Source organism: Mizuhopecten yessoensis, unplaced genomic scaffold (assembly GCF_002113885.1).
Source record: "Mizuhopecten yessoensis strain PY_sf001 unplaced genomic scaffold, ASM211388v2 scaffold8111, whole genome shotgun sequence".
NCBI lineage: Eukaryota > Metazoa > Mollusca > Bivalvia > Pectinida > Pectinidae > Mizuhopecten > Mizuhopecten yessoensis.
Genome location: NW_018407384.1, coordinates 568,792 through 586,269, shown reverse-complemented (window position 1 = coordinate 586,269; position 17,478 = coordinate 568,792). Strand labels below are relative to the sequence as shown.

Genomic DNA, 17,478 nt, shown 5'->3' with positions numbered 1-17,478 from the left:
GATAGGAAGGTATGTGGAGAGTGGAGGGGGGGATAGGGGGAGGAAGGAGTTGGATATGTTTGTATGGCGAGGAAAGCATGTATGTTAGGAGGGGGAGGTATGTGTGCGTGTGTGTGTGTGTGTGTGTGGTTTGATTATAGGGGGTGCCTGTACGTACACACAAAACTGATCGTTAACTATCCATCAGCTTCTATAGGCTGTGACACCAGCCGGGTTCCAAGTCTACATACAAGTTAGCCCAGACGTGTGTAAGATACCTCAAATTTGGTCAACCAGCACCACTACATCTTATTCTAGAGTATGACACTACGGAATCTACCTGTGTTACTGCATATAAATATATGGTGTTATTCAACATGTGTTATGGTTGAAGGATTGTATATATTAATGCACACAAAACCTGTTCTGTGCAGTACAATGAAACAGAGGTTATACAAAATTATTTCTACTCAAGATAAAATTTAAGGTGTTGTTGACAAGTTATATAATTTATGTGCCATAATCTCTATTCGCCATCTTCCTATATACATCATCCCCAGTTAGTGAACGGTCATTAACTTGTTAGATAGTACTATGATATATATACATTCAGCAAAATTCAATTACTGTACATATCCTATTAACCCTTTCACCACTGTAGACCATAATGGACTCATCCATATCAATGTTTGGTAGAGTCTACTATAGTTACCTAGGGTTGATAGGGTTAATGTAGATGATACTATCCCTGATCCTTTTCTGGGTCAAACCATTTTGTTATTAGTTCTAATTAATGTGCAAAAACAATATTATTAAATGGTTTGTTATGTTTTGTTATGTTTTGTGTATATTTAAGAGTCTAAACTCTACGGTCAAGGTCAATGTAAGCGTCAAAACATTTTTGTGCATCATTATCAAGATAATATAGGTCAGTGTGTCACACAAAACTGTTATTACACACACACACACACCATGGTCAAGGTCAAAATTCAGACATCTAAGATTACATTACCATTAACCTGAAACCATATACATTATAGCAGGTTGAGTGTGATATTGGTATCATTCAGTTCCCAAGTTAGAAAAGTGAAGGTCAATCACTTTAACACATAACAAAATTGCAGATATCCTGCAGAAGCCAATCTGTAGGATGCTACAGACAAGCTGAAGGTCATTCAAGGTTATTCAGAAGATCATTCAAGGCCATTCACAGAGTTTCTGCTCACCATATGAAGTCTCTACATAATGAGCAAAACGTGGGTTGTCTGAAGAGTGTGGCCATAAACTTGTGTCCATGAACCTGATGTACCCGTCTTCGCATGGCCCCACGTCGCAGGGGCAACCCCTCCCGCTCCCGGAACACTCGTTCCTTCTGGGGCTCCACCGCAAATGCTGCTGTAAACAGAAAGGTCAAGGTCAGTATCAGGCATCAGACATTTTGAATATTTATCACACAGGGTTAACACATCTGAAACATTCAACCATATTTTATTTTTGTCTTCTCTTCATATCTTAGTTTACAAGGTAAATGTAGAAAATGTATATAATTATATCTGTGGGTCTAGTTGTAAAATCTTAAAGCCAAGAGTGATGGGTTTTTTTGGCTGTTGCGACAATGATTTTACTCAGTATTTCATATAATTGTAGATGTAGTTATTTAACTATTGTAATGTACAGTGTAGTATGAACTTATCTCACTTTTCAGAGAGATTTTAATAGACCACTATACTAGCCCAGCATTAGGAGCTAGAGTTACACTAATCAACACACCATTGGACCTGTAAGACTTGTTGCTGTAACAAGCACTTGTTTTGACTAATTCCTGGCTAATTGGCTGCTACCTTGTTGACCTGGTACATAATAATAAAGGCAAGGTATACATAGAGGTCTACCAGTACCCACCACACTGTGGTCTGCCTTGCTGCATCAGAGTATGCTAAAAATTCACAGTTATTTGGTAAACCCACACAGTGGATACACAATTAGCCAGTCAATGGAGACAGAGATGAACTAAATACTTATACACAAATAGGATATTCACAAGGATTAGTCTAATATATATTGGGAAGTTATTATATTTTACTTAAAGTGTTTCAAGGTCAATGGAGATCATAACAGGTATCTCAAGGTCAACGGAGATCACTATAGGTATCTCAAGGTCAATGGAGATCATTACAGGTATCAATGGTAATCATTATAGATATCGCAAGGTTAATGGAGGCCATTACTGATATCTCTAGGTCAATGGAGATCATTACAGATATCTCATTAAGGTCAATGGAGATCATCACACTACATGTATCTCAAGTTCTGTATAGATTATTACAGGTATCTCAAGGTCAATTGAGATCCTAACATGCATGCCAAGACATTAGTTTTCCTAAATTCCTCGGGTATAATTAAAGATAATTCACATTCATAATGGATAACATCAGCTATCTCAAGGTCAAGTAAAAATATTAAGACATTGTTAAATCAACATCATTTATCAAGAATTACTAAAGGATTCTCAAGGTCATTGGAGATCATTAGTTAATGCTAAGTCCCTTAAGAATCAGTTATCATTTCAGATACCTCAAGGTCATTGGGAATTATTAAATATATATTAATGTCATCATGAATCATTTCAGATACCTCAAGGTCATTGGGAATTATTACATATATATTAATGTCATCAGGAATCATTTCAGATTCCTCAAGGTCATTGGGAATTATTACATATATATTAATGTCATCAGGAATCATTTCAGATCCCTCAAGGTCATTGGGAATTATTACATATATATTAATGTCATCAGGAATCATTTCAGATCCCTCAAGGTCATTGGGAATTATTACATATATATTAATGTCATCAGGAATCATTTCAGATACATCAAGGTCATTGGGAATTATTAAATATATATTAATGTCATCATGAATCATTTCAGATACCTCAAGGTCATTGGGAATTATTACATATATATTAATGTCATCAGGAATCATTTCAGATTCCTCAAGGTCATTGGGAATTATTACATATATATTAATGTCATCAGGAATCATTTCAGATACCTCACGGTCATTGGGAATTATTAAATATATATTAATGTCATCAGGAATCATTCAAGTTACCTCAAGGTCTTTGGGAATTATTAAATATATATTAATGTCATCAGGAATCATTTCAGATACCTCAAGGTCATTGGGAATTATTAAATATATATTAATGTCATCAGGAATCATTCAATTTCCTCCAGATTATTTGGGATCACAGCAATTACCTCAAAGAATTTGGTTTCCCTACCACAGCAACATATTTCACTATACCGACATACAACACGTGCACTAATCATACAACAGTTCTGATGATCAGACTGAGGTAGTGTCCTATTCAGTCAGTTAAATTCTAATTATGATATTTTAAAAGGCATGTGTTCATATATGGCTACCATTTTCTTTGAGGCGACAAACATCAATTAGAAAATTAAACCATTCAGAAAAATCAGCGTGATCCCTGATTTCTTTAATAGTATCTGACAGATATAGCTTGACCCTAACAGTTTCTGATCAGGAATTAATGCATTCACATACATGTAATTAATAGTTCTGTAATGTTATGTTTTCATAACGTTTGCAGTTGGTAGTGAGGCTGTAAAACGGAAATATACGATGGTTTAACTTAAGTAGCATATCATGAGTCTATCTATGCACTTCTTAACTTGATATTAGTTCAGATAAGGATTGTCTGGTCAGATGGAGATGTCGAGATACTAACAGGCAGACAAGTTCTGTACCTTATTTGCCCTGTAATAAGACCAGTAAGTCTGCAATGTAGAGAGAGAATGAATGATGTCGGAGCCAGACTTAAAGTATTTTTCTAGTTATATCATCGAGAGCCTAGACTAGTATTGTAGAAACAGGATGAATGACACAAACAGGCATATTATATACACCGTTTTTTAACAGTTATAAGACCAGGGGACATGCAAATTGGAGATGAAAGGTGCATATACAAGCAGGCACAAATATACAATATTTTTACCAATTATATGACCCAAGTGCCTGTATACTGTAGTGAGGGGATGAATGATACATTTATAATTACCTGCAGGCATTGATATACCATATTTTACAATTTTCATATGCAAGATAATTACATGAAGATTTATATTTATAATCAAGGATTTCAAATAACTTAACAATGATGTATACATACACACAAGGACAGCTCCATTTTGTATGCAAGAATTTTCTCAAGATTTTGTTGAAATCCATCCTTTACTCTAGGAGTGGTAGAGTGGATAAGGCTTTAATAGGTTAAGCAAATCAGGGGCCATAACTCTCTTAATATCAACGGGAACAACATGGGGGACACACGTACAAAGGTAAGATGTGTGAAAGTTTTAACTGATGTAGTACTTAAAGTGCTCAAGTAGTCAAAAATTAATTGAATCTACAAAGAGACAAATTAGTTTGGTTTTATGCGTGCAAGCTGAAGGCGGTATATTGGTGTATTTGCGTCCTTGTGCTAGCACAGATCTGAAGCCAACTTTCAGAGTCCAACTGTCTCAATGAAATATGCTAAAGGCACACAAGAAAGTATTCCACCCACTCACATTATACTGACAGCAGTAAGCAAAAAAAGGGTTGGGCTTATTACTGATATAACGGTAATATCCAGGAACAGGAGCTGGGTGTATCCAGTTCCCATCACACTGTCGTGTGTTACACGCTGCAGGTTAGCATGCACTTACCATTTAAAGGCCATAGTGACTATCATGTTATTAGATTGATGATAATCAGATTGATGATAATTACATGTAATTAGTCTTCTATAACAATGTGCTTTATGTTATATGTTGATCATGATATCCACATCCATATCAGAACAACATCGTGTCATTTACTTTATTTTTTCTTCTTATCTTTGGGGTCAAAGATATTTTTTTGTAATCAAAACATATTCACTTCAACCAAGTAAAATTTCATTTGAAAAACATAAATCAGCACCCTATAAGTAATACATATATCACACAATCAGGAGATATTACAAGCAAAGTGTCACTATCATATTAGCTACATAATGGTACATAAATTAACTCATTCACCCCTGAAATTTCACAATGAACTATTCCAATCTTTGAATCGACGTCATCATACATAGAAAATACAAACTACTTGAGCTCGTTACGTCACGACTTCTCACCCCGATACAAGTTCTCACCCCAGCACGATTTCTCACCCCAACACGATATACTGATATTCTGAATCTACATGTAAATGTGTAAACCTTAATTTTTTCCTTCCAGATAGTTTTAGAAAAAGGCCATAAGATGCCAAAAGAAGAAAACGAAAACTTAAGTATAAGACTGTTGTATTAATTTTGAAATGCTATTTACAACAATGACATATCAAAGTTAAAGGCAAATTTTGATTTATTGAACTACAATGATAATGAATAGTGCCCTAGGTTTTTTGTTTACACCAAAGTACACAGCATTCAGTCTGGTTTTACTTTGAGTTCCACACATACCGTCAGTAGTAAACAGTAGCCCCCGGACATTCCAGCATGTCACACATAGTTACAATGCCTCAATACAATGGAATGTGTTCTACTATTTTCACTCATAGTTATTTAAAAAAACCTTAACAAGTTTGATTCACAAAGTTTAATTTCTTGAAAATAAGTCAGCTCAACAGTATGGTTAGTACCCAAGAAGCTGTACTACACAATAGTCTTAGCTATATATATATACCCAGTATGTCTATCCACCAAAATCTACTATACAGTAGTATGTAGACTCCCCTCTGCCCACCAAAGACTACAAACTATACATGACCACTCCTAAAATTCCACAAATGTTCAGTCTCAATATGTATCATGTAACAGGTTACCAGACTATATATATCCTGACTATGCAGGACTCTCACTTATCTTGATCATCAGGTCAATGCATGTTCAACAACACATGAATCTCATGTGACCCATCCGTTCATAGCTATTGATATGTACAGTATATAATATACATTATCATATAATGTTTACATACTAACTATTTTTCTTGGAAAATTATTATAAGCATTAACTTCCTATAAAATCAGAAAATCAATTGAATTACATTTTGTTACTGACTAGTCAGAATTCCATATTTTTCTGATATGAAGGGAGACAACTGATGCATTTGAATATCTGCAAGTTTAAAACTATAAATATCAAGAAAATAAACTACATTTGGACTTAAAGTTGAACATTGTTGAATTCAAAATAAAAAAGAACAAAAAAAAGCTTTCTTTCCCAAATTCATGTTTAACATAAGAATAATAGGAAGCTTAAGGTTTTGAATTGTACCTACATTGTAAAGTGACCAAATATGAAAAATAAAAAAGTCTATAACACAAGGTAGAGTTACTTAACCCTCTATTACGTACACACACAGACTACTGTTTGTGTAAGGTCTACAACACAAGGCACTATGACTTTACACACAGACTACTGTTTGTGTAAGGTCTATAACACAAGGCGCAATGACTTTACACACAGACTACTGTTTGGGTAAGGTCTATAACACAAGGCACAATGACTTTCCACACATACTGCTGTTTGTGTAAGGTCCATAACACAAGGCACAATGACTTTACACACAGACTTCTGTTTGTGTAAGGTCTATAACACAAGGCGCAATGACTTTACACACAGACTACTGTTTGTGTAAGGTCTATAACACAAGGCACAATGACTTTACACACATACTGCTGTTTGTGTAAGGTCCATAACACAAGGCACAATGACTTTACACACAGACTACTGTTTGTGTAAAGTCTATAACACAGGGCACAATGACTTTACACACAGACTGCTGTTTGTGTAAGATCTATAACACAAGGCACAATGACTTTACACACAGAATGATGTTTATGTAAGGTCTACAAAACAAGGTACAATGACTTGACACAGACTGCTGTTTGGGTAATGGTTATAACACAAGGCAAAATGACTTTACACACCTACTGCTGTTTGTGTAAGGTCCATAACACAATGCACAATGACTTTACACACAGACTACTACTGTTTGTGTAAGGTCTATAACACAAGGCACAATGACTTTACACACAGAATGATGTTTGTGTAAGGTCTACAAAACAAGGTACAATGACTTGACACAGACTGCTGTTTGTGTAATGTTTATAACACAAGGCACAATGACTTTACACACAGACTACTGTTTGTGTAAGGTCTATAACACAAGGCACAATGACTTTACACACAGAATGATGTTTGTGTAAGGTCTATAAAACAAGGTACAATGACTTGACACAGACTGCTGTTTGTGTAATGTTTATAACACAAGGCACAATGACTTTACACACAGACTACTGTCTGTGTAAGGTCTATAACACAAGGCACAATGACTTTACACAGACTACTGTTTGTGTAAGGTCTATAACACAAGGTACAATGACTTTACACACAGACTGCTGTTTGTGTAAGATCTATAACACAAGGCACAATGACTTTACACACAGAATGATGTTTGTGTAAGGTCTAAAACACAAGGCACAATGACTTTACACACAGACGACTACTGTTTGTGTAAGGTCTATAACACAAGGTACAATGACTTTTCACACAGACTACTGTTTGCGTAAGGTCTATAACACAAGGCACAATGACTTTACACACAGACTACTGTTTGTGTAAAGTCTATAACACAGGGCACAATGACTTAACACACAGACTACTGTATGTGTAAGGTCTATAACACAAGGCACAATGACTTTACACACAGACTACTGTTTGTGTAAGGTCTATAACACAAGGCACATTGACTTTACACTCAGACTGTTGTTTGTGTAAGATCTATAACACAAGGCACAATGACTACACACAGACTGCTGTTTGTGTAAGGTCTATAATGCAAGGCACAATGACTTTACACACAAACTACTGTTTGTGTAAGGTCTATAACACAAGGCACAATGACTTTACACACAGACTGCTGTTTGTGTAAGGTCTTTAACACAAGGCACAATGACTTTACACACAGAATAATGTTTGTGTAAGGTCTATAAAACAAGGTACAATGACTTTACACACAGACTGCTGTTTGTGTAATGTCTATAACACAAGGCACAATGACTTTACACACAGACTACTGTCTGTGTAAGGTCTATAACACAAGGCACAATGACTTTACACACAGACGACTACTGTTTGTGTAAGGTCTACAACACAAGGCATAATGACTTTACACACAGACTATTGTTTGTGTAAGGTCTATAACTCAAGGCACAAGGACTTAACACACAGACTACTGTTTGTGAAAGGTCTATAACACAAGGCACAATGACTTAACACCCAGACTACTGTTTGTGTAAGGTCTATACACAAGGCACAATGACTTTACACACAGACTGCTGTTTGTGTAAGGTCTATAACACAAGGCACAAGGACTTAACACACAGACTACTGTTTGTGTAAGGTCTATAACACAAGGCACAAGGACTTATCAGACAGACTACTGTTTGTGTAAGGTCTATCAAACAAGGTACAATGACTTAACACACAGACTACTGTTTGTGTAAGGTCTATAACACAAGGCACAATGACTTTACACACAGATGACTGTTTGTGTAAGGTCTAAAACACAAGGCACAATGACTTTACACACTGACTACTGTTTGTGTAAGGTCTACAACACAAGGCATAATGACTTTACACACAGACTACTGTTTGTGTAAGGTCTATAAAACAAGGTACAATGACTTTACACACAGAATGCTGTTTGTGTAAGCTTTGGTCTATAACACAGGAAAAACAGGGAATTATTTTTTGACATTGTCAAGATAAGGTACAGTACCATGGTCATGTCTTCAACTGATTGTCTTCTCACACTTGTATCTCTATAAATATATAGTGTGCCTTATGAAACTTCAATCAAGGAGACCTGGCTTAAATATACATAGCAGTTGTTCTTCATTAAGTCTAAATTGAACTGATTTTTTAAGACCTATTTTGTTTTAGCTTTATCGGTGGGAACATTATGGCTGTATGGCATGTTGCAGTGTTAACCCTGTGTAAATCAATACAGCGATTGGCGTTAGAGACAGCCAGACAGAACACTGTGTACAGCCAGTGTGCATGTGTAGGGCCACATCAATATTCCTCCAGCATCTTGGCAATCTGAGCATGTAAGAATTCATAGACCCTCACACTGGACATCCTTGGCCACTATTACATCAAGTAGTTTTGCATAATGCTTTTTTCTCATCTTGTGTTCACAAATGGCTCAGGTCTACACAATTTGATTTTCCTCAAACATTGATGTATATAATATTATGCATGTATCCCTAATTGTGAGCCAGATGTGTGCGACTACAGTACTGTAAGTCTAACTCATCACACTTACACAACCTGTGAAGACTATATGTTTGATGTCCAGAATGTCGCACACATTATGTAAAATCGTGATCGTTACATTAAAAAGACAATATGCGATGTCTGGGAGACTGTTTCATGTCCAGGCAGTCATAACAGGTGAAATCTGACTGTGTGTCCGATCAGAAATCTGACTGTGTGTCGATCAGAAATCTGACTGTGTGTCCGATCATCACACTAAACCAATATTTGAAGACGACATGTCACAACATTATGTTCAGTTTGTCACACTCAGCATGTTAGGACTGATGACCGAGTATCTAATCTTAGTTACGTCTACTCCGGAGTACTCTATAAGGTATCAGACCTATTCGATTTGGCCATTAAGTCTATGACATTTCAATCTCTGTGCTTGTAGACACAGGTTCGACTCCTGGTGTATGTGGCAACCTGTGCTGGGACTATTAAACAGAGTCTTGACAAAATAGGATAGCTTTTTATTTATTTCAGAGTATAACGTAGCCCTAGTTGAAATCGTTGATTGTACCATGTAACACACGAATGTTGTAAGTGTAACTACTGTTCTTCCTACAAACAAAAGTATATAAGTTGAGGTGGAAGTTCAGAAAATTCCAATGAATGACATTGAATACGACGTTATGATATACAAAAATGTATTAGGAAGTTCGTTAAAAAGAACAGGACACAATTGTCCAAAGTGCTCTATAAGCAACTTAACTGGCCAATTAACATGCCCTTATTCATCTACTTTATTTAAGTGTTATACCACATTTTACTGGTCCCAATATATTGCTTCATGGCAAATTTGGTTAAAATCTGTCAATAGATGTGCATTGTTACGGTGTTGGGATCTCAATCTTTTCCGTGGTATGACCCTGCCTGGGACTAAGTTCACAAGGACGGGCCAGACCCTGGACCAAAATGCTGACACCATGTTATATAAGTGTTCTTTCAACTAGTCGGTATATAATGTGTTGTTTATATAAAATAACATTTCAGGAAGTCAAATTAAAAACCAAGCCACAAATTGTCAAGACAAGATTGCGTCTACCGTACAAACAATCTAACTGATTCCAGTATGGCAATGGCCACTCTAGATCTAGATCGAACTTCTTTGCAGCATGCATGGTATGATAACAAACATTACTCAGCATCATTAAATTCAATTGTGAGCTGTCAAAGGAATTTTACCTATTAATCACAGGGATTAGTAGGCAAAAGTTTATATCAATAATTCACATGTATTTAGTAAAAAAAACATTTGGCAGTGAATCATTTGAAAAGCCTCATTTGCAAACCTGTGTGTACCTATGGTGTTAAATGGTTTCAATCAATGCACTTACAGCAAGATTTGTATTCTTACTGATAGTTTGTGTAAAACATAATTACTTGGCAATATTAATTTGACAATCATTTATACATGTATTTAAGGCCACATTTGGTAGGCAAATTTATTTTTTTACAATACATGAAACAAGAATGGTATTTTTATACATGTATTATATAAATCTTTCAAGGCAGAACTTGACAGACCAAAATTTAAATAACATTTCACTAGTAGATTATAATGCAGGTTTTGACAAAGATCCAGATAGCATACTGCATAATAAAAGATATTTTCTGTGTGTAACCACAAAGATTTGGCAGTGACGGTAGAGTTAAGAAAATGGATAATTATCAAAATCTGTTCACTGTGTAACCCTGATGACCTTGTGCTATGTTTATCAATCATTGTTTCTATTCCTGGAACCTGTACCAGTAAATCTCTCTTATTTTGGATCAAATTTCACCGGCCTCTATATAAATGTAGCTTCAGGTCTATTAGTATTCCTCCCCTAATTTACATGCCAACTTTAACATTCATATCGGTTCCAATGTCACTTTCGTAAAAATATCAATTATTCAGATCTAATTATCAGAATGCTTTCTTACACACAAAAGGCACAGGGGGCCTGTATTGCTTTACCTGAACCGACATTTTTCCTTTACAGTTGATTGCAAAGTCCCAAGATTGCTTCATGGAAAATTTGTTTGAGATCTGTATACAACACGTTGCTTATTTGGTGAGAATCTCAACCACTTCCATATTACAAACATTGGAAAAAGAGGTGGGGACAGACCCCAGAGCTAATCCTGGTAGCATGACAAGTGTTTTTCTGTTCACACCCAGTAAGCACACATAAATGTAAGATTTTGGAAGGAAAATCTTGACTTTTCCTATCATACAATCCAGACTTTATGTCTCATAGGTCAAGCAGGACACCGAAGGGAGACATTGCCAAGCATGCTAGCATCCATGTCTTCATTACCGAGCTATCATTTGTACGTACAAATTGTAGAGTGAAGATTTCTACTATTTTCAGGCATTGATCTAAGAATCCCTGTGTGCGTATTTTTAGGAATGATATTACTGTAGAACTAGATCGATGCATTCATATATCTGGTCACAAAAGACAGTTACCTAGTCCTAAGAATATTCCTACACATCCATCTATATCTAAATCAAACTCATCTTCTATGGAAATACATGTCAGTCCTTAAAGTATAAAACTGAAACACTCATCTATTCCTAAAACATCTAGTCTTTAAAAAATAAAAGTAAAATACTTAAACACATGTCTAGTCCTAAATGATTCTGTCTAATTATAAAGCATTAACTTCCAGTTCTAAAACAAGCCTATCTAATCCTTGAACACACCATCTTGTACTAAGATACACCCATGCTGTCTGCCTATGAAACATACCTGTCATGTCCTAAAACATATCATCTCTACTCCTGAAATTCTCTCATCTAGTACTTAAAATACCTGTGTCCTGATCATGACAGTCAACACAGGAACAAGTACCTACTGGACAAATATCACAACCTGGGACTGATCAAACTTGAGGAGATGTCAATTTTTTCACTCATTTCACCTCATTTTGTTTTCAAACCCTGGCCAGTCTTAAAAATTGATCTTAGATAATCAGAACACAAGATATTAGAACAATATTTGCTCTGATGGTTTACATGTAAATAGCATATTCAGGTATTATCATAATTCTAGACTGTATATATGTTGGTAAAAGTTTCAAGCACAATTGACCTCTGTGACCTTCAAAGCAGATTAAGGTAAATTCATTAGTAAAGGGCAATTGGTTTAAACTCATAATTGATAATCAGTTTGTAATCGGAAGTAGTAAACTAATTGATGATCAATTGCATAATTGGTTTATAATTTAATGGGACTGAATTGAGTTGAAAACTATACAGTATATATAATTAGGTTTCGTTCTTTTATAATGAATAGATTTTAAGCAACTTTTAACAGTTTTGTTAGTCATTTAGTAAAAATCCTAAGAATAAATTACATGTACATGTACCTACTGGACAAATACACAACTGTGGGCTTCAATTTATCAAACTAGAAAATATGTTAAAAGCATTTCACCCATTATACAAATAGCCATATGTGGACTTTTGGACCCCTGCAAGCAACAAAACCTGACCTTTGACCTAAAAACAAGATAGTGGAAAATACTTACACTACCATCTACATTTAAAACATACTCAAGTATCATGTGTATCTAGACTTAATAGTTCTTCATAATTAGGTAATGTCAAGTAGTAAAGTTTTTAAAATGTTTCACCCATGTGACCTTAAAAGCAGGTCAAGGTCATTTGTATGAGGTAACATGTGTAGCACTCTATCCAAGGTTCATATATATGAGTAGTTATATCATTACCCAGGTTCAGGCCATCAAACAAATCTCTTCAAACTACAACACCAATGAAGTTGACAAATGAATTCCCATGATCTACATTACTTACCCAGTAAGTACTATATGATAAAATACATACCTGGTACGTACAATGTAAGATAAACTACACATGAAGTATGTTAGATAAAATACATGTACTAAATGTACATCAGATAAAACTCACATGTAATATATCGTAAAACACACATGTAATATATCATAAAATACACATGTAATATATCATGTAATACACATGTAGTATTATGATGAAATACACATGTAGTATTATGATAAAATACACATGTAATATATCATAAAATACACATGTAATACATCATAAAATACACATGTAATATATCATAAAATACACATGTAATATATCATAAAATACACATGTATTATATAAGATAAACTACACATGAAGTATGTCAGGTAAATACACATGCATGATAAAATATGCATGATAAAGTACACTTGTAGTATATATGTGTAAGGTAAACAACACATACATTTTTGTATAGTAGTATGTGAAATAAACTACACATGAGCTATGTCAGATAAAATGCACATGAACTACCTGGTACATCTGATAAACCACACATGTAGTGTAACTGTATTACAATAAAATACAAATGTAATATATATGAGAATATATGTGTACTATGTAAGATAAACTACACATGTAGTAACTGTATGTATGATAAACTACACATGTAGTAACTATATGTATGATAAACTACACATGTAGTAACTGTATGTATGATAAAATGCACATGTAGTAACTGTATGTATGATAAACTACATGCATGTATATATGTATATGTACTACATAAGATTACACATGTACTAATTAAGAACATGATAAACTACACATGTAGTATATTACACAGTTTCCGACACGCGAATCCTGCATGATTCATGCGTAGTAAACACCTTTGCACGCGTAAATTTGTCATACTAAACATGAGTGTAGGTACAATAATTTTGTACAATGTTCAGTCGTTTTTGTAGCGTGTTTGTATTTTACAAGATGATAATCAGAAAAACGAAAGTGACTGTCAGAATTTCCCGCGAATGACGGAAGACTGGTGGTAAACAATGCATGCAGCACACCAAGCGGCGAATATAATAACTACGGGAGGTAATGAGTCCGCAGTGTCCTAAGATAATACCCGAGTGCATAGCCAGACAATCGGTATCCTCGGGGCTGATTATCACAATACTTCGTAATTTATCATGAGTGATGGAAAAAAACAGCACTCGCTATTTGGATTTCTGTTGTTAGCTTTAGACGACAACTTTCAGTTCATGTTCTTACATAATGGCTGTCTGTGCCCAGTGTGGGTAAGTTACACAATCTCTGTTTCTATAGTGCAAAATTTTCATTCTGTTACTGACTAATTCTTGGTGTTTTTATTCAATGACAAACTGAAACTGGAAATATTATGAAATAAATAAAAACCTGTAAAATTACATTGTTGTTACAGACTGATTCTTGGTGTTTTTATTATGACAGACTCGAAATATTAAAATTATTTACATGAAATTAATAAAAACCTGTAAAGATGGCATTGCTACAATTAGTTAACAATTTTGTGATGATATAACATACCCATGGGGATTTTGATAAGGTGTACCCCTAATATATGCAGCCATACCCCCACTTTGAGAGGTATGGGGGTACAAAAAAAAACAATTACAAAAGTGACAGGGAGCACTGACACATTATTACATACAATAAAGTACACATGTAGTATGTATGATAAATTATCTTATACACATGTACAATATGAATGATACTACACATGTATTATGTATGATAAATTATCTTATACACATGTACAATATGTATGATACTACACATGTAGTATGTATGATAAATTATCTTGTGCACATGTACAATATGTATGATACTACACATGTAGTATGTACATTGTAAGATAAATTATCGTACACACATGAGTACAATATGTATGATACTACACATATAGTATGTATGATAAATTATCGTATAAACATGTACAATTAATATGTATGATACTACACATGTAGTATGTATGATAGTATGTATGATACTACATGTGTAGTATGTATGATAGTATGTATGATACTACATATGTAGTATGTATGATAGTATGTATGATACTACATATGTAGTATGTATGATAGTATGTATGATACTACATATGTAGTATGTATGATAGTATGTATGATACTACATATGTAGTATGTATGATAGTATGTATGATACTACATATGTAGTATGTATGATAGTATGTATGATACTACATATGTAGTATGTATGATAGTATGTATGATACTACATATGTAGTATGTATGATAGTATGTATGATACTACATATGTAGTATGTATGATAGTATGTATGATACTACATATGTAGTATGTATGATAGTATGTATGATACTACATATGTAGTATGTATGATAGTATGTATGATACTACATATGTAGTATGTATGATAGTATGTATGATACTACATATGTAGTATGTATGATAGTATGTATGATACTACATATGTAGTATGTATGATAGTATGTATGATACTACATATGTAGTATGTATGATAGTATGTATGATACTACATATGTAGTATGTATGATAGTATGTATGATACTACATATGTAGTATGTATGATAGTATGTATGATACTACATATGTAGTATGTATGATAGTATGTATGATACTACATATGTAGTATGTATGATAGTATGTATGATACTACACATGTAGTATGTATGATAGTATGTATGATACTACATATGTAGTATGTATGATAGTATGTATGATACTACATATGTAGCATGTATGATAATATGTATGATACTACACATGTAACATGTATGATAGTATGTATGATACTACATATGTAGTATGTATGATAGCATGTATGATACTACATATATAGTATCTATGATAGTATGTATGATATTACAAAAGTGACAGGGAGCACTGACACATTATTACATACAATAAAGTACACATGTAGTATGTATGATAGTATGAATGATACTACATATGTAGTATGTATAATAGTATGTATGATACTACACGTGTAGTATGGATGATAGTATGTATGATACTGCATATATAGTATGTATGATAGGATGTATGATACTACACATGTAGTATGTATGATACTACATATATAGTATGTATGATAGTATGTATGATACTACACATGTACTAAACAAGATGAACTACACATCATAATATCTACTTGGTTGATTGTACATCATTGTGGATTTTGGAATTTCTCCAATTGAGGAATTGCATGATACAACACTAAAATATGCACCAGAGAATAGCTACTGTATCCAGTGACAGTGACATCAACAACAATACAATAATCCTACACCATCAACTCAGCACTGTACATCATCACAAGCTTTTCATTTACCCCAGTACCATACTGCTTGTTACATGCACCCTATACTACCATGCGGTATATGCATGCTGAACGCTACAGTATCATTTTATAATTTCTCTAGTGTATTTTCAATCTTTTTTCTTTCTTAAACATACGTTTGTACACAACTACATATGTTTATATGGTAGCTGCTAAAAACCTGACATTACCGATGTTTGTCAGTTAGGTGTACTTCAGTACGTACAGTTATCTAGAGGAATCACTATCACTTATAAGTTAGTTCAATAGTACTGAGATTGGTATCTATATAACAACACAAAACCACTTTCCAAACACACACTCCAATGACGACTGAAATTGATTTGTAGTGCCATATATACAATAAACATTCCTGCAATAAAAATCTCACGATAAAATGCTAAGATAATTCTGTATTTAATTCAACAAGCAAACCATGACCATTGCCTGAAGGTATTTACATACCGGGACTGATAACAATTTAAATCCCTGATATAAAATGTTATAAAATAGCAAATAGTCTTGCGTATATAGGAGATATAACATGGTCTGTTGACTTTTGTTATCAATATATATGTCGCAGGTAAACATACTTAGTCAATGTAAAAGGAACAGATTACCTTTCAATCTGCTACTGCCATTATAACTTGGGTTGCTGGACAAATAAACTGCAACCTTTTAATGACATTTGTATTACATAGTTCAAATTAAATGTCTAATACTTATATATACCAGCGGTAAGTAGAAAATTCAAAGATATTTTTTTAAACATTATAAGCTCCTGCAGCTATCATACAGGATTATAAGACATTGGTCAATACTACCGATACCATATACAGGATTATAAGACATTGGTCAATACTACTAATATACCATATACAGGATTATAAGACATTGGTCAATACTACTAATATACCATATACAGGATTATAAGACATTGGTCAATACAATTAATATACCATATACAGGATT

At 34.0% G+C, this 17,478-nt stretch overlaps 1 protein-coding gene across 1 annotated transcript in view; it reads right to left on the bottom strand.

The window, feature by feature from the left end:
- LOC110454924 (calcium-independent protein kinase C-like) overlaps positions 1-17,478 on the bottom strand; it is a 45,259-nt gene that overhangs the window by 19,790 nt on the left and 7,991 nt on the right. Inside the window, exon 3 of the mRNA XM_021504738.1 lies at positions 1,206-1,374. Coding sequence (XP_021360413.1) covers positions 1,206-1,374 — 169 coding nt within the window. The remainder of the gene's footprint in view (positions 1-1,205; positions 1,375-17,478) is intronic.